The sequence below is a fragment of the Calidris pugnax genome, unplaced genomic scaffold (genome assembly GCF_001431845.1).
Source record: "Calidris pugnax isolate Ruff unplaced genomic scaffold, ASM143184v1 scaffold335, whole genome shotgun sequence".
Lineage (NCBI taxonomy): Eukaryota > Metazoa > Chordata > Aves > Charadriiformes > Scolopacidae > Calidris > Calidris pugnax.
The window spans coordinates 1,385,142-1,410,552 of record NW_015091148.1 but is presented as its reverse complement, the minus strand read 5'-3'; the positions used below and the strand labels follow the sequence as shown (position 1 = coordinate 1,410,552).

Genomic DNA, 25,411 nt, shown 5'->3' with positions numbered 1-25,411 from the left:
GTTTGTTGGGTTTTTTTGGGGGGAAATGGGGTGTTTTTGACGCCCCCCGCTCTCTCCCCAGCCCACCTTCCTGGTGGAACTGTCCAGAGTGCTGGCCAACCCCGGCAACAGCCAAGTAGCCCGGGTGGCCGCCGGCCTGCAGATCAAGAACTCGCTCACCTCCAAGGACCCCGACATCAAGGCCCAGTACCAGCAGAGATGGCTCGCCATCGACGCCAACGCCCGCCGGGAGGTCAAGAACTACGTAAGTTTTTAGTGATTTATCTAAAGGGAGGTTTGAGGGAGGATGGAGTCCCAGACTCTTTTCACTGGTTCCCAGTGACAGAATGAGGGGGAACAGGCAGAAGCTGGAACATGGTAAGGTCCACTCAAATATGAGGAAGAACTTCTTTACTAATTCCAGTGATCCAGAGCACTGGAACAGGCTGCCCAGGGAGGGTGTGGAGTCCCCTTCTCTGGAGACCTTCAAGACCCGCCTGGATGCCATCCTGAGTGATGTGCTCTGGGCAACTTTGCTTTGGCAGGGGAGTTGGACTAGATGATCTCTAGAAGGTCCCTTCCAACTCCAACAATTCCATGATTCTGTGATTCTTCTCTCCTAAGCAGGGTTAGTGATGAGTGTCTTATCCATCGTTTCCCACCTGGGAAGTTTTGCCTTGACTGGCTGCTCCCTTTCATGAGACGAGCAACATCTTCTGCACTTCCTTGAGTGCTTTGTTGCTCGTAGCAGATTTAATTTGAAGTGGGAGGAGGGGAGGTTTAGATTAGATGCTAGAAAGAAATTCTTCATGAGAGGACCCCCCTCACAGACACTCTGTGTCTGAACACAGAACTTTATACAAGGCCTAGCGAATTTTAAGAGTAGAATATGGTCAAAAATGTGCACATTCCAAATAGGAGATTACATTCTTACATTTTCACAAAGAGTAATGTTTTTGTGTTAATGGAATTTATATGTAGCACAATAAGGTTGTGATGATGATACAACGTTTTAGTCTTTTATTTTCATTGATAATAACTAAAGTGGAACTTAGACTATTAACAGGAGCTGTCATGTTATCTACTGAAGCTTTCAAAGCCAATTTATTGCTTTATTCTGTCAGGTACCAATAAAAATACAGTATTTGTGAAGTGGATATATGGAAAATGAAGGTGTATAACTGAAGTGCTGAGACAAATGCACACCCCTTCTTTTTTTTTTTTAAAGAAACAGTTATTGAAGTGTACAAAAAAAATATTCTTCTAATTGCTTGCAATGAAAACTGAAGAAAATTATTTCCTCCTATTGAGATTATCTTGGACTAAACAGTCTGGTATTTGGGGACACACACACACATTTTTAAACCACAATTTATTTAGCTTTCACAATTTTGCTGTTTAATCCAGGCCGGGAGGGATTGTTGGGTGAGTCATTGTTGCGCGTTGCATTGTGTATGGGATTTAAAGGATGTGGTGGTGGGACGTGTGCTCACACAGCTGGGTCTCGCTTCCTGAAAGGGGCAGCCACGGCCAAGTTCATTTCAAACTTTATTTGTCCCGTGGTCACAGCTTCATTTTCTGGTGCAGGGTGGGGTGGGGGGGAAGCAGAACCAGCAAAGTGCTTTATTGGGAAGGGGTGTGTTTGGAATAACATCGAGCCGAGGCTTTGGTGACATTCCAGTGCCTGTCTCTTTGGAGACCGACATCAAACCCTCCCCTGCTGATGTCTCCTGCAGGTTTTGCAGACGCTGGGCACGGAGACGTACCGGCCCAGCTCGGCCTCCCAGTGCGTGGCCGGTATCGCCTGCGCCGAGATCCCCATGAACCAGTGGCCAGAACTCATCCCCCAGTTGGTGGCCAACGTTACAAACCAGCACAGTACGGAGCACATGAAAGAGTCAACGCTGGAGGCCATTGGATACATCTGTCAGGATATTGTGAGTGTATCTTAAGTCCTGTTTTATCATTTGAGGTCCTGAACTCCAGTTCTGGGCTCCCCGGTTCAAGAAGGACAGGGAACTGCTGGAGAAAGTCCAGTGGAGGCTACAAAGATGATCAGGAAACTGGAGCATCTCTGTGCTGAGGAAAGGCTGAGGGACCTGGGGCCGTTCAGCTGGAGAAGAGCAGATTGAGGGGATCTCATTGATGTTGATCAATATCTAAAGGGCAGGTGGCAGGAGGATGGGGTCAGGCTCTTCTCAGTGGTGCCCGGGGACTGGACAAGGGGAAACGGGCACAAACTGCAACACAGAAAGTTCCATCTCAACACAAGGAGGAACTTCTTTCCTTTGAGGGTGATGGAGCCCTGGAAGAGGCTGCCCAGGGAGGTGGTGGAGTCTCCTTCTCTGGAGATACTCAAAACCCACTTGGACACGTTCCTGTGCAACCTGTTCAGGGTGACCCTGCTCTGGCAGGGGGTTGGACGAGGTTTCTGTGATTTTTTTTCCTCCAACTCTGTGATTCTGCTGGCCCAACCTCTCCTTTCCCACCCCTCTGCACTGGGAGGCTGGGATGCTTCCTCCTGGCTGTTTGGTGGTGCTTGTCTGGAGGATGTCTCTGCCACCCGAGCCATGGGCAGCGATCACAGGAGGAAGGTGTGTGAAGGGACTGACCCGCTTTCACGGCGCAAATCCAGGTCACCTTTCATAAGGTGCAGATTTCAGTCAGTCTGTGACCATGGTCACACCACGGCGAGGGGTCACCATTATAAAACAGCAGCCAAACATCCAGTTGTGTCAACCAACAAGTGTTTGATTCCTTCCTGTGTTGGGGAGACCTGATGACTCCCTTTATCTCGCATCAGGAGTCCCTCCATTCTTAATTTAGGAATTTTTGATGCACGGGCAAAACTGTTTAGCCCTTTGAGGCACCTTCTACAAAAGGCCTCGTGGTTTTATCGGCGTAGTTCGCAGCATTGCGATGTGTTGCATCAAGGGTCTGATCTGAATTGTTTGCAAAAACCCTGCGAGCTCTCTGACCAACCACCCAAAAGCAAAATCAACTGCTGCTTTTTTGGTGCCACCGGATGCCCTAGAGAAGGTTCATGCGGCATCTCGCTGGGTGAGCCTCGGTGTAGTGAGGTGGGAAGAGAAATCCTCTGTTTGGTGCTTTCCCTCAGGCTGCAGGGGATTGGTTTCACCCGGGAGGTGGGTTGTTTCATGGCAGGTTGATGAAATAGAGGAAATCTCTCCCCAGCTGCGTGGGGGGAGCACTCCAGGGCGAGCATTGTTCATTCCAAGTCCTGGCAAGGTTTGGGTGCAGGTTCCTGGTTTCCATGGGTGCTGTGGATCCTCAGCCTCTGGAGTTGTGGATGCCCTGGGTTTGCTCCTTGAGTATTTTGTGACCAAGATCCCTCTTAGAGTCCTGTAGTTTGTCAGCCACGTTGTGGCACTGTTAGTGACTGTAGTTTGGGAATCTACTGTGATTAATATGGTTATTTGGGGATCTTGCGACCTTATATTTACCATGAAGAAAAATTAACCTTTAGTTTACATTCACAACTTTATTCTTTAAGCCTTGAGTACTTGACAGTTTCCTGTCCTTGCTACTGATCCAGACTATATATTTTTGCCCAGTATCTGGCAAAGATTGGTGACTTCACCAATAAAACTATCACCCATGACTGCTGGTGTAGACTCTGCTCGGTGGGTAAAGGAACTGGAAAACAGTCAGTGGCTTTTAACTTGGGAATTGAATGAAGTCAAGAGTCTGAAGCTTGAAAATCTGGAGGATTTGTGCTTGGTTCAGTCTTGTCCTTCCTGTCCCAGCAGCTGTAGAGACATAACACTGTATGAATTCCTCGTCCTCCCAGTGACCAAAGGGCCCCTTGGCTGTAACATCTTAAAACTTCTCCTAGTGGATTTTTGGGATTGAACTTTGAGGTTGCTTTAAAGAGGTTGTTCAGTTGGCAGATAACTTTATCGACCCTTCTTTTAGGATCCAGAGCAGCTTCAGGACAAATCCAATGAGATCCTGACAGCCATCATCCAGGGAATGAGAAAGGAAGAGCCCAGCAACAATGTGAAGCTCGCGGCTACGAACGCACTCCTCAACTCTTTGGAATTCACCAAAGCAAACTTTGACAAAGAGGTGAGGGGTGGGGGGGGGAAACGATTCTGGGTCTGAAACACCAGGGCTGAATCCACGGTCTGTGATGAGAAATCATGCACCACGCTGAGTTTTGATGCATAATTCCTTTGGGACTGAGACTTGGATTCATTGCTGTAAATCTGGTGTGTTCTTGTAACGTGGAAACGCTGTGGAAATCTTCAGAGATTCATCAATGGAAGGGAAACATCATTGACTCTTCTTTTTTTTTGGAGGGGGGGAGGAATAAATTTGAACTGACCTTTAGACTTCAGCCTATTAGATGCTCTGCTTCCTAATCAAACTTGACTCTGTAATGCTGCTGTAAGAGCACGAGCTTGGATCAGCACTTTCTTTCAAGCGCTGTGGCAGAAATCCAGATTTAACTTCGCCTCTGAAAATCGTTGGGGGAGGAAGGGCCTGGAAGAGCCTTCAGAAGAGGGGCCTCCGAATGGGAGTCTCTTCAGAACAGCCAAACCTATCGATTTTTTTTCTTTTCCTTCTCGGATTAAATGTATCCTCTTGGTCTCTACCAGGGAGAGGATGGGGAAGATGGAATTAATATTCAGCCTTCAGCTTGGAAGGTCTTTTAATGAGAGCTTTCCCTGGTCAACTGCTCGGGGGGTGTTGGTGGGGACCAACTGGAGTCTTTCAGAATTGGAGGTGGGGGCTGCACAGCCCGTCCAGCCCCTGTTTCTGTTGGGTTTCAGTTCTGTAAATGACCAGGGCAGGAGTCTGTTCCTTCCTGCTGAAATGCAGGAATATCCAGGTGCTGCCCCTCAAGAAATTTATATCCTGGTTTTGAGGGTTTTTGAAACAATTGCTGAAGTAGTTCAGGAAACAGTAGGATTTCTTCTTTTTTTTTCTTCAAGAAGAAAAGCTGGAGCCTTTAGTTCTGCTGTATCTTTCTGTTCTGCGCAGCCTGTTAAAAGCTTCTTAAAATGGAAGCCTGGGATTCCCGTTTGGGGGAAGAAATGATGTAAAATGCTGCAGTGAAGAGTAACCTGTGGCTATTCCTTGCTCTTTAGAAGTCCTCCAGGAGCGATTGTACTTGTCCAGCCTCCCTAGGAAGGCTCACGAAGACCTCAGTGCTTTTGGAATATGGTTCTAATGTTCTTTTATTTCTTCTCCTAGTCTGAAAGGCACTTTATTATGCAAGTAGTCTGTGAAGCAACGCAGTGTCCAGATACAAGGGTGAGTGCAAATGATGTGAGGAGGTGGGGTGGGGTGGGAAATAAATGGCCTTGATTTGTCACTGCACTTTTCTTGGGAAGCTGGCTGGAACCTCCAGCATCAAAAAACAGCTGAAAAGTCTAATCACAGAATCTGATCTGAAATCACATCAGGAATTATAGGTCTGAATCGCAGAATCATGAGCCAGCAGTGTGCCCAGGTGGCCAAGAGGGCCAACAGCATCCTGGACTGTGTCAGGAACAGTGTGGGGAGGAGGACTCGGGAGGTCACTGTCCCCCTGGACTGGGCACTGGTGAGGCCCCAGCTCAAGGGCTGTGTCCAATTTTGGGCCCCTCACCTCAATAAAGACATTGGGGTACTGGAGTGGGTCCAGAAGGGCAACAAAGCTGGGGAGGGGTCTGGAGAAAAAGTCTTGTGAGAAGCAGCTGAGGGAGCTGGAGGTTTCAGCCTGGAGAAAAGTAGGCTGAGGGGAGACCTTCTGGCTCTCTCCAACTCCCTGAAAGGAGGGTGTAGCCAGGGGGGGTCGGTCTCTTCTCCCAAGGAACAGGTGATGGGACAAGAGGAAAAGGCCTCAAGTTGCACCAGGGGAGGTTCAGATTGGAGAGTAGGAAAAATTTTTACATGGAAAGGGTTATTAAGCCTTGGAATGGGCTGCCCAGGGAAGGGGTTGAGGCCTGGAGGGATTCGAAAGACGGGTTGATGTCGTGCTTAGGACATGGCTTAGTGATGGTTTTTTTAACCAGAGTTAGGTTGATGGTTGGACTAAATGATCTTAAAGGTCCCTTCCAACCCAGACTGGTTCTATGACTCTATTAAATGATCGGTCCACATGTAAGTACTCAGGCAAAGTGAGTTTTATACTTAAAGTAGTAAACTACTAGGGGGATTTAAGTTGCTGAAGTATGACGTGAAACTAAATCAGCAGAAGGTCTGGGTCGTTACTCTGTGGGAGGCTACAACTCTGCTTGGGTTTCAAAGCACAAAGAAAGGTCACATCTTTGAGGCTTTTTTTTCTACTCCGCCAGGTACGAGTGGCTGCCTTACAGAATTTGGTGAAGATAATGTCCCTTTATTATCAGTATATGGAGACATACATGGGGCCTGCCCTTTTCGCTGTGAGTATGTGGTTTCTCACTTATAGTTGTCTGATTTTTTTTTTTTAATTATTTTTTTTTCCTGGGCTCCTTTGCCTTAATCCAAGAGGAAAAGTTTTCTTAACTTGCTGATTTGTTTTCACTCTGCGTCCTCTCGTGGCGCTCCGAGCTGATAAACTTCTAAATGAGGAGATTGTCTTCAAGAACAGGGACTCTAATGTGGCCTCTGATTTCAGACAATCTTCAATCTCGTGCCAGTTGCCTGAAAGCCGGGGTGTGTTTTTCAGGAGAAATAACTTCCCCTTCTCTTCCCTTCCTTTCTGTCCCGTTTCTAAAGATAACTATTGAAGCAATGAAAAGTGACATAGACGAGGTGGCTCTGCAGGGCATAGAGTTCTGGTCAAACGTCTGTGATGAGGAGATGGACCTGGCCATTGAGGCCTCTGAGGTGAGCTGGCAAATGGCCGTGGAGAAGCAGCAAGTGCTTGTTGAGCCTGTTTGGGAAGGCTGAAATTGGGTTTTTGTGCTGTGTCTGGAAGTCCTCCTCTCCTCCCGAGTGGAAGAAGGGAGGAGAACCCATCCCAGCCCCGTGTGTGGTGGTTGTGAGATGTTGTGCACCACTTGGATGCGACGTGATGTGTGTCTGTGACGTGTTGTGTGCGTGGTGTTGTGGTCCCCAGCGTGGCTGTTGGGTGCCCCCAGGCTCCAGGAGCTCTTGTCCAGGGCTCAGCCACCCTTCATTTCTTCTCCCATTCAAGACACCCATGAGCCTTGTAGCCACTGGTGCACAAGGGCCACCATTTGGAATTCCCTTGGGTAGAAAACAGCTCTTTGAGTTATTTTCTGGGCTCTGTAGCCTAATGTAAAGGTCTTGGCGTACCTCAGCTATAATCCCCTTGGCTTACTAGATCAAATTAGGGTGAACTGCCTTTTTAAGCGAGCAAAATGGTTTTAATGCCAACCAGGCTGGGAATTGAAACTGCTGGAGATAAAGATTCTCTGACAGGTTTGATGAGAACACGCTGTGACATACGAGTGCTGGTTTTCTGCAAACGCTCAGTGACAGCTACCTGATTTCTCTTCAGCATTCCCAAACCAGCTCCAGCTCCTCCTGCTTAAGGTTAACCTAAATGTGCATTAAGCGCAGCGCGAGGCACGGCTTGATACCAGAAAATTCTCAGTGTCATAAAGATCTTGGAGCTATTGCTTCATTAAGACGGCAGCTTGAATTATTGAGAAATACGTGCCATGTGGACGGGAGAGTATTTCTTGAATTTATTGCTGTCCTGGAGGTCCAGCAGACTCTGTTTCTCTAAGAAAATTCACGTTGGAGGCGTTGAGGGGCTTAGTCCTACCCCAGCGTGCAAAATAATTGATCACGTTCTATAGAATACATTATTTATGAGTATAAGTATAAAATTATGGGATGAAATAAAAGTAATCGTTATCCCCTACAATGGCTGGGGCTGGAGATGAATTTGGGGTATTGTTCTGTGTGCAGATGCTGTTTGCATAAATTAGCTGCAGAGATCAATAATAGCTTAAACTTTGAAGGCTCTAGATGAATCATATCCATCTTTAAAAGCAGCTAAATATATATTTATGTTAAATGCCCCAAAAAGCAAGGATAAAGGGACAGGCAGCAGCACATAGGTTTAGTTGATGTGCTGAGGACCTTTTGCTGCTTCTGCTTGGGGTCATTTGTTAATTATAGGTAACTGCAAAGGGAAAATATTTATTTATGTTTGTACTGGGTGAGGGGGGGCTCTGTACGTGCATGGAATGGCAAATTGGACTCACTTATGGAATATTTAATCGGGATCATTGCAGGGTGTCCTTGAGGTTCCTGTGCATTGTGGGGGCTTAAAGTTTGTGTTGGGACGGAGAAGAAAGCGCGGAAAAGGGGATTTGTATCTACTGGCGTTTGTAATTCACACCTCATGCCTATAAAGCCACCGAGAATCATTTTGTAACCTTTTTTTTTTTCTAGGCAGCAGAGCAAGGAAGGCCCCCGGAGCACACTAGCAAATTTTATGCCAAGGGAGCACTACAGTATTTGGTCCCGATTCTAACACAAACGTTAACAAAACAGGTGAGTTCCAAAATCCCTGCCCCACGTCTGCGTCCAAGCACTGGGATGGTGATGCTGCTGCTCCACGGAGGAGCAGATTGTCCCTTCCAGAGGTGACTTTTTGATGTGCTGGGTCCTGAGGGTGTGGGTTTCAGTGGTTTTTGTGCCCCCGGGGTGTCAGTCCTCGGTCTGTGATGAGCCCTCATGCACCACTCTGAGCGGATGATGCATGGCTTTTAGGGCTGAGACTGCGGACGCTGCCACTTCTTGATGCTGAATTCTGTTATAGTTTTGGAAGAGATTTGGTGGTTATCTGTATTCCTCACAAAATGTCTGTGAAATTAAAACCGATATTCCCTCTCTGCATCATTAGAGATCCCGTTTCTGGAATTCTTGAGCTTTACTTCTTGAACTGTGAAGTCGGGGTTTATTTAGTCCTTGTTAAGCGCTTCACAGGGACTTGTTTGGGCTGTGTCTCATAGTCTAATCAAAATTAATGGAATCACTTGCTACAGCGGGTCTAATTATAAAATAAACCTGTTAATTAAGCCGTACAGGACAAAGTTCATTTGCCTTACTGCGATGAGCTGGGAAAACGCTCGGTGCTTTTAGTGAGTCCAGGGAACTGCTTCCCAGTTTGTTCCATCACCGTCCTCCTGGATGTGGAGGGTTAAATTGCGGGAGGTTCTAAAGTGCTTGTTAAAATGGGAAAGATGGAAAGATAAAACGGAGCAGGGAATGGCAGGTACAGGGCTTCAAAGGGCTGTGGTGAGTGGCTGAGCTGACAGTTGGGGGGACGAAGGTATTTAACTGGTACAGGGAGGGTGATGGTGTGGATCAAAGGAACAAAATCTCAGCCTGGATGAGAGAGAAGCTGTTTGGAAGATGCATGAGGCTGCTGCAGGCACGTCAGTAAGGAGACAACAGCAGCCTTACACTGGGATGGAAAGGTGGAGATGGCACGAGTAACTCAGGTTGCTTCTCTGCCAGAGTTGTAGATTCCAGCACTGAGCTGACGTGGACATCATGAGGTCCAACCAGGCCAAGTGCAGGGTCCTGGGCAACCCTTGGTATCAGCACAGGCTGGGGATGAAGGGATGGAGAGCAGCCCTGCTGAGAAGGACTTCAGGGGTGCTGGGTGGTGAAAAGCTGGTCATGAAGCCACCCACATCCTGGGCTGCATCCCCAGTAGGGTGAGGGGGGGATTCTGCCCCTCTGGTCTGGGGAGACCCCCTCTCCCAGTGCTGCCTCCAGCTCTGGGGCCACCAGCATCAGAAGGACATGGAGCTGTTGGATGGGGCCAGAGGAGGCCCCGGAGATGCTGGGAGGGCTGGAGCCCCTCTGCTGTGAGGGGGGGCTGAGAGAGTTGGGGGGTTCAGCCTGGAGAAGAGAAGGCTCCGGGGAGACCTTGGAGCCCCTTCCAGTCCCTCAAGGGGCTCCAGGAGAGATGGGGAGGGACTCTGGATGAGGGAGGGGAGCCATAGGAGGAGGGGGAAGGGTTTGACACTGAAAGAGGGGAGATGTGAGATGAGATGTGGGGAAGAACTTGTTTGGTGTGAGGGTGGTGAGACCCTGGTCCAGGTTGCCCAGAGAGGTGGGAGATGTCCCATCCCAGGAAACGTCCTAGTCCAGGTTGGACAGGGCTTTGAGCAACCTGGTCTGGTTGAAGATGTTCCTGCTTATGGCAGGGGATTGGAGTAGGTGGACTTTAAAGGTCCCTCCCAACCCAAACCATTCTGTTTCTACAAATTTCTGAATCTAACACCTGGTAGATGTTACCTGCAGTAGATCTGATGGGATGGTGCTGTCTGTGAGTGATCAGGGATGTTTTCCCCCAGACTGACCAGAGGTGCTGTTCTCTTTCCAGGATGAAAACGATGATGATGATGACTGGAACCCCTGCAAAGCAGCAGGAGTCTGCCTCATGCTCCTGGCAACCTGCTGTGAAGATGACATTGTTCCTCATGTGCTGCCCTTTATTAAAGAACACATTAAAAATCCGGATTGGCGATACAGAGATGCAGCTGTGATGGCTTTTGGGTGCATTTTGGAAGGACCAGAGCCAAACCAGCTCAAACCACTAGTCATACAGGTAAGATTCTTTGTGGTTTTTTTGGAGGCTCATGGAGCAAAAACTTCCTGGTATATTTGGAGGAGGACGTCTGCTTTGCACATCGTTCTTAATCTGAGGAAAAACAAAAGGATGCCACCTTTTAGTGATGTTTTAGAGATGTTTGGGAGGCTCAGGACAGGTCGTTTGGTTACATAGCCCTGAGTCCCAGGGACACGCAGGACTTCAGGATACCTGACTCCAGATGCCTCAGTTCTCAAGTCTAACCCCTGGGAAAGAAGTTCATGAATCTTAAAATGTCAGAGTAATGGCTTAACTGGATCTAGACCATCCTGTCCTCCGCAATCTATCGGTAGCTCAAAGGGAGTGCATTAAAAAGTGGTGGCGAATCCGTATTTCCATCTATTGCCTGGGATCACATCTTTAAATTGATGACGCGCTTACGTTCTAGGCCATGCCAACTTTAATAGAACTAATGACAGACCCCAGCGTCGTGGTTCGAGACACGACGGCCTGGACCGTGGGCAGGATCTGCGAGATGCTCCCCGAGGCCGCCATCAACGACGTTTACCTCGCGCCGCTGCTGCAGTGTCTGATGGAGGGCCTGAGCGCCGAGCCCCGCGTGGCCTCCAACGTCTGCTGGGTAAGGCTCTTGTCCACCAGAGGAGCTCTGTCAACGAGGGGGACGCAGCTCATGCTCATATTTATGAATCCACACACGTTTATATATATAAATACACACACCCCTATATAGACTCACACGCCGAAATGGGTTTCGGAGATGACTCACGGTGTTGGACGACTGTTACTTGTTATCTCAGGTCTGGTTTGTGGCTCTGCTCTGGTAGGAAAGAAAGAAATGAAGGAAGAAATGGATTTCAAGGCAAAAAATGCTAATATTCACTGAGTGTAGAAGTTGCCTTCAGTTTGAAAATGCTATGGAAACTGTCCTTGATACCAGCTGTGGGAGCTGCTTAGAAAAGGTGTGCTGGGATTTAGCTTTTTTTCACAGATGCAGCTGGATTGTCTCCTTAATCCTAAAGGAGAGACTGAACACCTTGTTTCCCATTACCTAAAGCTGCTTCTGCAGTGGCTCCAGAACTAAATTGAGGAGCATGAGATTTTTTTTCTGGTCACTTGCAGAGCTGTGGTCCCCTGGGTTGGTTTGTTAACTTGGGTTGTGTCATTTGTTAACTTCTCTTGCTGCTCGTCTGCTCCCAAGTAGCACATCTGATCTTTCACTCTAAAGAGGATGTGTCCCTCGCTGCCTTTGAAGAGAGCTGCTCGATAAAGAGTGAGCTGGAGATGAGTATTTGCATGTCAAAACAAGCTTTAGAAATGACAGAATTCGTTCTCTTCGTTTTTCCGGAGGTTTGAAGGCTCCTACTCTGCGCACAAGCTTTCCCCCCGATCCGTTGATCCTGGCAAAAGTCCATGTTGTTGGGGCTTTTGTCTCCTGAAGACGATGACTACTATATGTTTTTTTTAGATTGAAAGGAAAATCAGGCAGCTTTTCAACTCTGCTGATCCTCCCATCTCGGAGCAGTTACAATCGCTCTGCGGTTGGGAGTTTGAGCAGTCCCTGCCTTATCTAAACCAGGATTTTACCTGGTGGTGGTGATGATGATGATGATGGGTGGAATCTGTTAACACCCTGTGAGGTTTGAGGAGTCTGCCTTTATTCTGTTTGACTCGTGACGGCCTCCAGTTGAGACCAGTAACGCTGTGCTGGCGTGTGACTGCTGGGGGTGGTAATGTTACCTTTCAAATCTTTGCAATTTTCACCACTATTGCACCAAATAACAATTCCTGAAGGGAGCTGTTAATCCTGCAGCAGTTTGGAATTGGTTGGTGGTTTTTTTTTTTGCAGTTAGAATGAAAGCTGCTGGAATAGATGTTTCTGGGCTTGTGAGGGATAAACTCACTGAAGTAACAGAAACGGTTCTTCTGTGTTTCAGGCCTTCTCTAGTCTGGCTGAAGCTGCCTATGAAGCTGCAGATGTAGCTGATGATCAGGAAGAACCAGCAACCTACTGCTTATCCTCTTCGTTTGAGCTAATAGTCCAGAAACTTCTGGAGACTGCAGATAGGTAACATGAAACTGGAGGGTTTGGGCTCTAAAAATGCCTTTTTTAAAATTCCTTCAGGCTCTCGGTCCTCTCTCTTGCAGTTTAGATCTAAATGGTCTTATGTCATACTGTGGTTTTGGGAACGGGTGGGATATAGAATGCTAATTCCCAGGAAGAAAAGCTATTGACACAGAATAATTTCTCAGTATTTTGTCTGTATCTGCTTTTGGTAAATCTGGGGGTTTCCTCCTTATCCATGTTTTACTGGGAAGTCTCTGAGCACAGTTTAAGACTGTGGATGTCTTTGTACAGTGGTCACGAGACTCTTCAAGGTTGGCTACAAGGCCATGGATAATCAGGAGCGCAGCGAGACGTAATTAAAGATCTGTGGGTATAGTATGGTCCGTTTTCCTGGGATCTGTTTCCTGCCATGGTGGCTGCTGTAGTGTCACAGCCACTTCTGCTGCCACCAGGTTCTCCCAGAAGAGCCCAGGACCCAGTTAGGCCGGATCCTGTCCTTTTCCCAACTAAGCTGAAATATAAATAGACGAGGCAAAATGTTTTTGCATCTGCAGAACTGAGAAAAGAAAATAAGGGTAATGCCAGAGTCACGTTCTGCCTTGAAGGTGGCATAAACCTTGACAGCTTGGAGTTCAGTCCTGGGATCAGTTCAGTCATCACTTAAAGAATCACACGGGGTGAGAAGGGACCTCTGGAGATCATCCCATCCAACTCCCTGCCAGAGCAGGTCCCACAGGAACGTGTCTGGGGGGGTTTGAATGTCTCCAGAGAAGGAGACTCCACCACCTCCCTGGGCAGCCTCTGCCAGGGCTCTGCCACCCTCACAGTGAAGAAGTTCCTCCTCATGTTGAGATGGAACTTCTTATGTTCCAGTTTGTGCCCATTTCCTCTTGTCCTGTCCCTGGGCACCACTGGAAAAAGCCTGGCCCCATCCTCCTGACACCCACCCTTGAAGTATTTATAGGTGTTGATCAGATCCCCCCTCAGCCTTCTCTTCTCCAGACTAGAAAGCCCCAAGTCCCTCAGCCTTTCTTCAGCAGAGAGATGCTCCAGGCTCCTCAGCATCTTTGTAGCCTCTGCTGTCCCCTCTCCAGCTGTTCCCTGTCCTTCTGGCACTGGAGAGCCCAGAACTGGTCCCAGTGCTCCAGATGGGGCTTCCCCAGGGCAGAGCAGAGGGGCAGGATGACCTCCCTCCACCTGCTGGTCATGCTCTTCTTGATGCCCCCCAGGATGCCATTGCCCTTCTTGGCCACCACATTACTGGCTCATGGCCATCCTGTTGTCCACCAGGACTCTCTCCTCAGAGCTGTTCCCCAGCAGGTCACCCCAAATCCATACTGGTGCAGGAGGTTGTTCCTCCCCAGGGGCAGCACCTGCACTTGCCTTTAGTGAAAGTTCATCAGGTTCCTCTCTGCCCTTGAAAAGTTGAAGCTTTTTGCTGCAGAACGACTTCTCCTTAAACACTGTCCCTGCCTCAACGATTCAAAGTCTAAATTCTTCCCATCTTAATTTCCATCCCGCCGTCTGGCTCAAGGCTCTGAAGCCCGTCACTCATCTTTAGCGTAGATCTTGCCTGGTTTTATTGCAAATTTAACTCGGAGGGACGGATGAGAGGTAGTAATTTATGCTGCTCACCTCTCGAGGCCGTCTCTTCCCGGGCAGGATAACGGCACGCTGGAAAATTTGGGGGGGGGTTGAGGCTTTTTCTTGCTCCTCTACTTGCTGCCAGTGACTGAAGATACTGGAAATCATCGTTAATAGCGAATGAACAAAAAAAAAACCACCAAACCTGTTCCAAAAGCAGCTTCGCAAATTCTTGGCCACCACATTACTGGCTCATGGCCATCCTGTTGTCCACCAGGACTCTCTCCTCAGAGCTGTTCCCCAGCAGGTCACCCCAAATCCATACTGGTGCAGGAGGTTGTTCCTCCCCAGGGGCAGCACCTGCACTTGCCTTTAGTGAAAGTTCATCAGGTTCCTCTCTGCCCTTGAAAAGTTGAAGCTTTTTGCTGCAGAACGACTTCTCCTTAAACACTGTCCCTGCCTCAACGATTCAAAGTCTAAATTCTTCCCATCTTAATTTCCATCCCGCCGTCTGGCTCAAGGCTCTGAAGCCCGTCACTCATCTTTAGCGTAGATCTTGCCTGGTTTTATTGCAAATTTAACTCGGAGGGACGGATGAGAGGTAGTAATTTATGCTGCTCACCTCTCGAGGCTGTCTCTTCCCGGGCAGGATAACGGCACGCTGGAAAATTTGGGGGGGGGTTGAGGCTTTTTCTTGCTCCTCTACTTGCTGCCAGTGACTGAAGATACTGGAAATCATCATTAATAGCGAATGAACAAAAAAAAAAAAACCAAACCTGTTCCAAAAGCGGCTTCGCAAATGTAATTTACTTTCAAGTCTTGGAATAGAGGAACGCGAGTGCTTCTGCTTGTCACAACACTAAAATTGAGCTGTTACCGATTTACTAAAAAAAAAAAAAAGCCTGTTTCTAAGCGAGCCCGAGCGCTGGGAGCTGCAAATACATCCCTTCTGTTCCAGGCCTGATGGACACCAGAATAACTTGAGGAGTTCTGCCTATGAATCCCTGATGGAAATAGTGAAAAACAGTGCCAAGGACTGTTACCCTGCTGTCCAAAAGACAACCCTGGTCATCATGGAGCGACTTCAGCAAGTGCTGCAGATGGAGGTAGGTAAAACCCCGAGTTTTAACCCCAACCCTCTGTTAAAAGAAGGGATTTAAGGCAACTGAGTGGTTGTGACTGTTGCTGTTGAACTGCGGCTTCATCTGGTGGAGAAAAATGAGTTTTGTTGCTGACTGCCTGTGTTACAGTGGCTATATTAAGCTTCCTCTTAAATTTGAACAAGCAAATATTTAAAATTAATTCTCTGCGTCTCCTAGCGCTGTCGAGCTCCGCGGGGTTTGCCTGCATCTGGGCTTTTCACATCTGGGCTTTTCCTCTTTATTTTTCTTGCAGTCCCACATCCAGAGCACTTCTGACAGAATCCAGTTCAATGATCTTCAGTCTCTTCTTTGTGCTACTCTACAGGTAAGTCCCTGCCTCTCCCGTGTTGGTATTTATGGGGGGAAAAAGGTGGTTTTAGAGGCATTTCTGTGCCCCGAGGATGCAGAATTGGTCCCGTTGACGAGATCTGAGTGAGGAAATGGGATCTTGTGTCCCAGCTGCCATGTGGGAGGTGATACAGGGTTCAGGAGGCTTCAGTGGAGTACGGCTGATAAAATTTAGGGCAATACAAATAAAGAACACTGTATGTGGCACGTTAAAGATTGTGTATTCTTTCAGATGGGCTCTTATGTTGGCTACAGGCTGAACAATCGCTTCGGTTGGCACAAACAAAAAAAAAAAAGCAAACCTCCATAACGGCTTTAATTCGTTCATCTGCCTCTTGTGGTTGATGTTCTTATTTAAAATGGCACTAATTGAAATGCACTGAGTGTCCTTGAAATTAAACATCTGGTAATGAACAGCCCGTGTGACTTGTAGGAGTAAGCAAGGAACCAAAATGCGCTCGTACTCCAAAGTCTGCTGAAAACAGCCACCTTTTTTGGTTTTTTTCCCTTTTTCTCCTACAAAAAAAAACCTCTCAGGAGGTTGATCAGACCTTCCCCCGAAATCCGTGGTGTTTGAACTCACAGCTTCGCTGTTTGCGCTGCGGGAGGTGGGGGGGCTGAGCTGTCATCCCCAGCTTAATAACAGCTACGAGGCTGATTTAAAACTCTCTAATAGTCGTCAGGCTCGGCGTCGACGCGGCTTGGGGAAGAAAGGAACATTTTCTTCTGGAGGTGTAATCGGGTGCTGGGTAACCTGAAATAAAAGCAGGGCAGAGTATGTCCCTCTACGTGGGTCTGCTCCTTTGTTGGGTGCTCTTCCCTCTTCTCTGCAGGTTTTTTCCATTCCTAGAACCCCAGGAAGGGGACCCCGCTCCTCGCCCACCCGAAACAGTCCCTTTCTGTGGATTTTAGCTTCCTTTTAACCTCTTACGTGAGCTCAGGGGGTCTCCTGGGTGTTGTCTCCACGTTGTTTGGAGAACTTAATAACTTCATCCTTCTAGTTCAAAAGCCTGTAGCATCAGCTGTTGCTTTCGCCGGCCAATTTTTAGAGTAATGTTTCAAATAATGGGGAGATGGGAATAATCTGTCCTTACGATGGGCTTTAATGGGGAGGCTTCAGTATCTGGAATCTCTGCTTTTGGCAGTGAGATTGCCCATCTCTTTCAGACACCTCTGCCCGTGGGAAGTGTGGTACAGGGGGAATTAATTTGTAGGTTTAATTCGTAAATGTGTGTTTCTTCATGATTGCAAATTCCGAACCTTGAGTATTTCCAGCACTTGCAGCAGATAATGAAATACCACTCAGTAAAAATCAGCAGGGAGACCTTTTTTTTTTCAGTGTTGCGTAGTCAAATCTGCTGTTTTGTTACATCGGTTTTTTTCTCTTTGATGGAAATACAATTATGAACATCCAACAGAAGAAAAACACTTGTTAGTATTTAAAAAGAACGAGAAAATCAAGACTGATTATTTATACAGGCAAAGTCAGTCTCTTTGGAGTGACTCAGTTTGAGGAATCAGACTTGAAATAATTCTGTTCCTCCGTGGGTTAAGGAATCGGTCTTTCTCTTTTTGTAGAAAATGCAAATTTATTTTAAATGGGGATCCATCAGTGCTGAGCTCTGTAGTTCCTGCGCTGAAAGGGCCGGTCGGAGCCCTGTGGAGCAGCAGAGCATGGGTGAAGGTCAGCTGTTTCCCAGGGGTGTCTCCTTGGCCCTTCTGCTCCCTGTGATGTGATAACATGGAGGACACGTGTCCTCACTGGCCTCCCCTGGCCAGGAACCAACTTCTTGTTGGCTTTTCCAACACCACGTGTGCTAAACATGTTCCTTCAAATATGTTTTCTATTGGCTGTATGTTCATTTATTCTCCGTTCATCTCGGGAGGGAGAGGTTTGACTGCAGTTCACAGGGAGGATGTGCTTCTGTCGACCAGCATTTCACAGAATCACAAAATGACATGGGGCTGGAAGGGACCTCTGGAGATCATCCCATCCCACCCCCTGCCAGAGCAGGGTCACCCAGAGCAGGTCCCACAGGAACGTGTCCAGGTGGGGTTTGAATGTCTCCAGAGAAGGAGACTCCACCACCTCCCTGGGCAGCCTCTGCCAGGGCTCTGCCACCCTCAAAGTCAAGAAGTTCCTCCTCATGTTTAGGTGGAACTTCTTACGTTCAAGTTTGTGCCCATTTCCTCTTGTCCTGTCCCTGGGCACCACTGAAAAAAGCCTGGCCCCATCCTCCTGACACCCACCCTTTCAGTATTTATAGGTGTTGATCAGATCCCCCCTCAGCCTTCTCTTCTCCAGACTAAAGAGCCCCAAGTCCCTCAGCCTTTTTTTGTAAGAGAGATGCTCCAGGCCCCTCATCACTTTTGTAGCCTCTGCTGTCCCCTCTCCAGCAGTTCCCTGTCCTTCTGGAACTGGAGAGCCCAGAACTGGTCCCAGTGCTCCAGATGGGGCTTCCCCAGGGCAGAGCAGAGTAAACATTTCTGAAGTTTAATTCTATGGTTCAGAAACCAAGGTCCTGCACAGCCTGTGCTTGGCAGCAAGAGGTTACGGTCACACTGCTGTGATGGAAAAGAGCTTTTTTTTTTCTTTTTTTTCTTTAAATAGGGTCAAATTTGGGCTGGTCATATTTAACGCCGGCTTAAATGCAAAGCTGTGGGAACAGCCTATGCAGCAGGAAAGGGAAATTCAGCTTGTTCTGTAGCTGGAAAATTGAGTGCAGCTTCAGATGAATGGGGCTTTGCGCTTCCACTGACGAAGCATATTTTTGCAGCGACAGAATTCAACCAGCAGCTTCTTTTTTAGCAGCCCAGCGCGGGGAGGAGCGGCGGGAGCCAGCGCAGGGGATGTGGAGGCCAGGCTCCAGCCTCACCTAAATGGAAGCAATTCCCAATTCCTTTCTCCTTTTTTTTTCCCCCCCCCAGAATGTCCTGCGGAAGGTGCAGCACCAGGACGCTTTGCAGATCTCTGACGTGGTGATGGCTTCTCTGCTGAGGATGTTCCAGAGCACAGCGGGCTCGGGGGGCGTGCAGGAGGACGCCCTGATGGCTGTCAGCACCCTGGTAGAAGGTCAGTGTTGTGGTCTCCTGGGAGGTGGGGGGGAAAGGCAGAGCTGGGACAGAACTGGTTTCCTTCCTTCTCTTTTTGACAAACGTGATTAGTTCCTGGTTTTGCTTGAGGTCTGGTTTTGACCACACGTCTGGCCGCAGCGATCGAGCTGCTTACGCTGGACTTTTTTGTGAATAAATGGTTTGTTTTCTATCAAAAACGTAGCTAGGATGCAAATTCCACAGGGGAAAAAAAAAAAAAACAAACCCAAATGTTACTTTGTGCAGTGCCTGGCACAATGAGAACCTGCTCCCTTCACGCTGCAGGATGGATTTATCCAATAAGCAATAAAACTTTAATTCATACTCGCCACTGCCCGTGACCCGTGGTGGTTTGGTGGGGTTCTGTCAGTGGAAGATTTACAGTCAATGCTCTTCTTTAAAAGAAATCACGGTTGGAAGGCATTAGAGTGGGTCAGAACGGGTGAAATCAAAGCAGATCTGGGTTGTGTTGCAGGCAGTTTGAGCTTCATGGTTCAGGTTTAGCAGGTGGTGGCTCCGGCGTCACCCGGAGCTGCAGGAACACGCTCTGTTGTCAAATGGAGTGTGAAAGTTGAGGTGCTGTTGAAACCCTGTCTGCAACCTCGTTGCCTTCCTCCCGCCTCCTCTCCAGCAAAAGCCACACGTGGTTTGGAAATGGGTCTTCAGGGAGAGCAGTTCCTGAAGAGGCTTGTTTGAGCCTTCCCTTCTTCCTGAGGCTCTTATCCTGGCAGGGGAAGGGTCCAAGCTGGGGATGGGACCTCTTTCTCAACATAGTATGTCCCCGATTGCTCTGAGAACACAGGGCACCTCCTAAGTGCCACAGAATTAGTTTTGGGGTTTTTGGAGCAGTCCCTCCTCACACTGGTGTGTTTTGGGGAGCAGGTCTTCGGTGGGGACCCCTCAGGCTGCTCTGGGGAATGTTTAGTGGGATTCATCAGGGAGTGAGAAGGTTGAGCGGGATCATTGCACGCTTACCAGCAAGTGAAAATAAAAATATGCATCCTCTTGGGTCCAAAGACCTCACTTTTGGACAGATGAGTCTGCACACACGGTCTCAGTAAAGCCAGGGACTCGGGGAAGGTAGGAGTTGGCAGAGAAGAGGCAAAATATTTCACTTCAAATATTGCTTGAATATAAACATAGCAGAGTGTCCTGCTGGAGCTGCACGGCTCTGGAGAGGCTGAGCAGCTGCTTCCAGAAGGATGTTACGGCTGTTACAGCCGTGAATTGATGTGAAAAGATGGAGTGTTGGAGCAATGTGACGGTGCCAAACCCTGTCTGAAACCACCTCCCTCTCCCTCTGATGGCTCTGCTGGGTCAGGACAATCTCAATGACCTTCCTGAGCTCAGGAGGGGGGTGATTGTCTCCAAAGACCTGCAGAGAATCGAGCGCTTTGGGATCACAGTTTAGTCCAGATGGACACATTTCCCTCATACTCAGTTTTTGTGTGAAAACTGATTTGTTTTGCCACAGTTTAGTCCAGATGGACACATTTCCCTGATGCTCAGGTTTTGTGTGAAAACTGATTTTTTAGTTCTCTGGAACATAGAGGTGCTGGGTTTGGGTGGAATATAATGGTGGGCTTCGGTTTTGTTGAACTCCAGCAAATATGTCATAGGTTGGGATTGTTTTTTTTAACTCAAATATTTTCTGTGCACAGTCTTAGGTGGAGAGTTCCTGAAGTACATGGATGCCTTCAAACCCTTCCTTGGCATCGGGCTGAAGAACTACGCTGAGTACCAGGTAGAGCTCAAACCAAGTTCACAGTCTCTAAATTCTCACCTGCTCCTGGATGCGGAGCTCAGCGGGTTGTGAGTCTCTAAAACACCACCCCTTCTGGTGGGAAAACCACAACTGCAGCCCTGTAGACTTTTCTCTAATTACTGGCTGCGCACACAAATTTAGACTCATCTGTTTAATTCAGCAGAAGGTCCTCATTGACCTGACACCTGAGTTTTCACACTGGCTTCACGTTAATTGGCCTTGATGAGGAAAGAGGTTGCCACTGGCTGTGAGTTTCCATGAGAAGGCCAAGTCATGGTGCTCACTGTGGGGTGGATGTTGGGACCACCCAGCCCCTGAGTTTGGTGGTTGCTTTGGTTCAGACCAAGTACCTGTCACCTTCTTGGCACCTGTGTTGATGCTGGGAGGGCTGGAGCCCCTCTGCTGGGAGGGGGGGCTGAGAGAGTTGGGGGATTCAGCCTGGAGAAGAGAAGGCTCCAGGGAGACCTTGGAGCCCCTTCCAGTCCCTCAAGGGGCTCCAGGAGAGATGGGGAGGGACTCTGGATCAGGGAGGGGAGCCATAGGACAAGGGGGAAGGGTTTTAAACTGAAAGAGGGGAGATTGAGCTGAGATGTGGGGAAGAAATTCTTCATTGTGAGGGTGGTGAGAGCCTGTCCCAGGTTGCCCAGAGAAGAAGCTGGGGCTGCCCCATCCCTGGGGGGGTTCAAGGGCAGGTTGGAGGGGGCTTGGAGCAACCTGGGCTGGTGGGAGGTGTCCCTGCCCAGGGCAGGGGGTGGCACTGGATGGGCATTAAGGCCCCTTCCCACTCAAACCACCCTGTGATTCAATGATCTTCCCTTGGGGAAGCAGCTCAGCACTTTGCAGCTTGGTGACAGAAACGGTTACGGAAGCGGGGCCACCTCAGCGAGAGGGTCGTTATTCTTGGTGGTTTAATGACTGCAGACTCTCACCACTAACTACTTAGTGCTTTAATAAGCTGTAGGAGCCTGGCAGACTGACTCACTGGGTGGGTGTCTTCCTTGCTGTTCTATTTGCAGGTTTGTCTGGCTGCTGTGGGCCTGGTTGGTGACTTATGTAGAGCCCTGCAATCCAACATCCTGCCTTTCTGCGACGAGGTTATGCAGCTGCTCCTGGAGAACTTGGGGGTGAGTGTTTACCTTCTCATTAGCTGGTTAGTAACAGTTGGCTTGCACGCCGAGAAGAAAGTGGGAGGTGGGAGAAGCAGAAGTGTTAGGCATGCTCTGAAGATCTCATGTTTGACAACTATCATCTTGCTTACTATTTGAATGGCATCCAAATTTATTGGGGGTGAGCATTCACATTTTGAGGAAATGTCTTAATTTATTAGCTCCTCCTCCCTTCCCCCCCCCCCCCCCTTAAAAAGAAGCTCAACTTGGACATAAACGGCCCTGAAATCTCTTCCAGAATGAAAATGTTCATCGGTCTGTGAAGCCTCAGATTCTCTCGGTGTTCGGCGATATCGCCCTTGCCATTGGAGGGGAATTCAAGAAATACCTGGATGTCGTGCTCAACACCCTCCAGCAGGCTTCCCAGGCCCAGGTTGATAAGGTAAAACCAGTGGTGCACGCTCTGGTTGCTTTGTTAAAATCCTAAATGAGCAGGAACCCCCTGCACACAGTGTCGGGGACGTCGCTGAACGTGCTTTCCCCTTCCTCCCCTCCCAGTCCGACTACGACATGGTGGATTACCTGAACGAGCTGAGGGAGGGCTGCCTGGAAGCTTACACTGGCATCATCCAGGGATTGAAGGGAGACCAAGAAAACGTGCACCGTGAGTTCCCTGTCCCGCCGTGGTGTCCCCGTGCCCGAAAGGACAGTGGGGAGATGGGGGAGCTCGGCTGGGACAAGCTGTTGGGTGGTGGTTGTCACGTCCATGGACACGTCCTTGTTCGTTCCCGTCAGCTTCCATGAGCAGGGAACACATTCAGAGCCTTCCCTGTGGTTCCTCTGTCTTTTTTCCCCCCTCTCTGTGTCTCTGAGAGCTCTTCTGGGGCCAGATCCTGGCTGTTTGGGGGTGCACTGCAATCCCTTTTCAAGGACAGACTATTAAACACGAACCACCTTTCACCCCATTATAATAAAACTCTTTTTTTCCAGCGGACGTGATGCTGGTGCAGCCCAGAGTAGAATTTATTCTGTCCTACATCGACCACATCGCTGGCGACGAGGATCACACCGATGGGGTGGTGGCGTGTGCGGCCGGGCTCATCGGGTAGGCAGCCCCTCCTCCTTCCAGCTCCTTAGATGGAGAGAAATCCTTGTAAAACAGCCTTAAATATTTGAAACTGCCTTTTTATGACTGTCTGAAGTGTTTTAACATCAGTTCTGGGGGTTTTATAGCCTGGGGTTGGGTGTTGAACCCAAGGTGTGAAGCGGTTACGCAGGTGAGGTGGTTTGGCAGCATGAAAGTTGGGGGGGGACGTTACAGAAATTCCAGATTTAGGGTTTTTCAAGGCTGACCTGGGCTTAAAACCAAAACACCCTCAGTTCCCTGGGTACAGAGGAACCATGGTTCAGGGTGTTCTGATCTTTCCTATCACGTTTAGGGTGAGCTGGTGGGAACATCAGGGAGATCAGTCTTTGGATGGGAGATTGAATGTCTCCAGTTAGTCACAGTTTCAGAAAACTCTCCTCCTGCTGGAAATTAGTGACCATATGCAGCGTTTTTAAAAAAGGACATTAGCTGTGAGTCAGATGGCTCTTCGCTAAGCGAGAGCTGATGGGAACGGGGCTGGCACATCTGTTTGTGGTGCTCAGCCTCAAAGCCCTCTCTCTCTCTCTTTCTCTCTCTCTCCTTTTCTCCTGCAGGGATTTGTGTACAGCCTTCGGAAAAGACGTTCTGAAATTAGTAGAAGCTAGACCCATGATACATGAACTGCTAACTGAAGGAAGGAGATCCAAGACGAACAAAACAAAAACCCTTGCTACCTGGGCGACTAAAGAACTGAGGAAACTGAAGAATCAAGCCTGGTAAGGGATTACACCCACCTCCTTTTCATGTCGCATAATTAGGAAATTGGCTGAACTCCTGAGTCGGAACGAGATGCCGCCGCACAAAAAGCTTCCTTCTCTAGAAGGTTGTTTCTCGTTTATTTTTCTGTAAACAAGCCCCATCTGTGGTCTTGTTGTAGCAGAACAAACACAAACCGGGACACGCAGGGAGCTGCTTGGCTTTTGTGGGAGCAGGTGCAGACTTGGGGGGGCTTCTGGGTCACCTTTGCTGGTTGGGGACTGTCCTGTGCCCCTCCTGATGCAAATAATTGAAGCCCATTGACTCCTCATCCTACTTGGGGTTCAAGGAGCATCCAGATGATGCTCATAGAATTGTCCAGTTTGGAAGGGACCTTCCTGACCATCAAGTTCAACCATCAGCTCTTCGTCAGGTGGTTTGGTGTTCAGGGGTCCTGTGAGGAGCAGGGAGTTGGACTCCATGGTCTTTATTGGGTCCCTTCCACCTGGAGATGCTCTTGAGCCCCTGGTTCTGTTGAAGCACCTCTAAAAGGAGCAGGTTGTAGAGGAACACGATGTGTATCTGCATTTGGGAGGACAAATCTGTTACAGCTTTTTCCCCATCTCAAGAAATTCCTTAACATCCCTATTATTTCCCTTCGCATAATTAGGAAATTGGCTGAACTCCTGAGTCGGAACGAGATGCCGCCGCACAAAAAGCTTCCTTCTCTAGAAGGTTGTTTCTTGTTTATTTTTCTGTAAACAAGCCCCATCTGTGGTCTTGTTGTAGCAGAACAAACACAAACCGGGACACGCAGGGAGCTGCTTGGCTTTTGTGGGAGCAGGTGCAGACTTGGGGGGGCTTCTGGGTCACCTTTGCTGGTTGGGGACTGTCCTGTGCCCCTCCTGATGCAAATAATTGAAGCCCATTGACTCCTCATCCTACTTGGGGTTCAAGGAGCATCCAGATGATGCTCATAGAATCATAGAGTTGTCTAGTTTGGAAGGGACCTTCCTGACCATCAAGTTCAACCATCAGCTCTTCATCAGGTGGTTTGGTGTTCAGGGGTCCTGTGAGGAGCAGGGAGTTGGACTCCATGGTCTTTATTGGGTCCCTTCCACCTGGAGATGCTCTTGAGCCCCTGGTTCTGTTGAAGCACCTCTAAAAGGAGCAGGTTGTAGAGGAACACGATGTGTGTCTGCATTTGGGAGGACAAATCTGTTAGAGCTTTTTCCCCATCCCAAGAAATTCCTTAATATCCCTTTTCATCCTTTTTTCTTCCACTTGATGATAGTTTTATCTCCCGATCATGGGGTTTGGTGGTTTTTTGATGGCCCTTTTTTTGTGCTTTGCAGATCTGTTACCGTTGGGATGACACCTGAGACCCCTACTGGAAATCTCCAATCTTTTGAAAAAAAAAAAAACAACAAACAAAACCAACCAACCTGGAAGTGAGGAGTGTGCACGGATGCTGAATGTTTGGGAATGAGAGGATGAGTGAGTGAGGCTTGAAACACACCACATTTGAAAATCCCGCCGCAGCCGCGCTGTTAACGAGCCGGAGGGGAGAAAAAAAAAGACAAAACCACCAAACCACAAACCAACCTGGCATCGGGGAAGAGGAAACGAACCCATTTCTGCCCAAATAACGACCGGAGGAAAAAAAAAAAACCCAACAAAACTCTGAATTCCCACAGCCCAGGACTTGGCTGCTTCTCCCTCGTGGCCGGCGCAGAAGGGGAAGGTTTTGGAGGAAGAGGAAAAACTGGGTTCAACTGTGGTGCTGTGTGAGGTCTGGCTGGAGAGAGCCAGAGCCAGGGTGTCTCCAGTCGCCCGGTGCCGTGGGTGCCCGGGGATGGAAAGGAAAAACAAAGAAACAAACACACAAAAAACGAAAAAAACAAACAAACAAAAAAAAAAAAGGGTGAAGAATTTAAGGATTTTCA

The 25,411-nt window shown here is 48.6% G+C and overlaps 1 protein-coding gene across 2 annotated transcripts; it reads left to right on the top strand.

The window, feature by feature from the left end:
• The first annotated feature begins 63 nt into the window (after nt 1-63).
• Nucleotides 64-24,937, top strand: KPNB1 (karyopherin (importin) beta 1). Of its 2 annotated transcripts, XM_014959034.1 has the most exons (20): nt 96-244; nt 1,716-1,916; nt 3,916-4,068; nt 5,200-5,259; nt 6,285-6,374; nt 6,691-6,801; nt 8,344-8,445; nt 10,292-10,516; nt 10,947-11,138; nt 12,454-12,584; nt 15,127-15,274; nt 15,564-15,635; nt 18,587-18,731; nt 20,413-20,495; nt 21,533-21,640; nt 21,921-22,064; nt 22,181-22,286; nt 22,613-22,727; nt 23,324-23,485; nt 24,821-24,937. In XM_014959034.1, coding segments are annotated over exons 2-20 (2,265 nt in total). In that variant the 5' UTR covers nt 96-244; nt 1,716-1,799; the 3' UTR covers nt 24,822-24,937. The 2 variants fall into 2 exon arrangements, with proteins under 2 accessions (XP_014814521.1, XP_014814520.1); XM_014959035.1 differs by lacking the exon at nt 24,821-24,937 and having other exon boundaries at nt 64-244; nt 23,324-23,489.
• Nucleotides 24,938-25,411: the final 474 nt, after the last annotated feature.

Coding starts and splice junctions, on each gene's coding strand:
- KPNB1 (XM_014959035.1), top strand. CDS start 1,800: ATGAACCAGTGGCCAGAACTCATCCCCCAGTTGGTGGCCAACGTTACA. Junction 10,517..10,946: donor TCAAACCACTAGTCATACAG/GTAAGATTCTTT, acceptor CTTACGTTCTAG/GCCATGCCAACTTTAATAGA. Junction 20,496..21,532: donor AGAACTACGCTGAGTACCAG/GTAGAGCTCAAA, acceptor TTCTATTTGCAG/GTTTGTCTGGCTGCTGTGGG.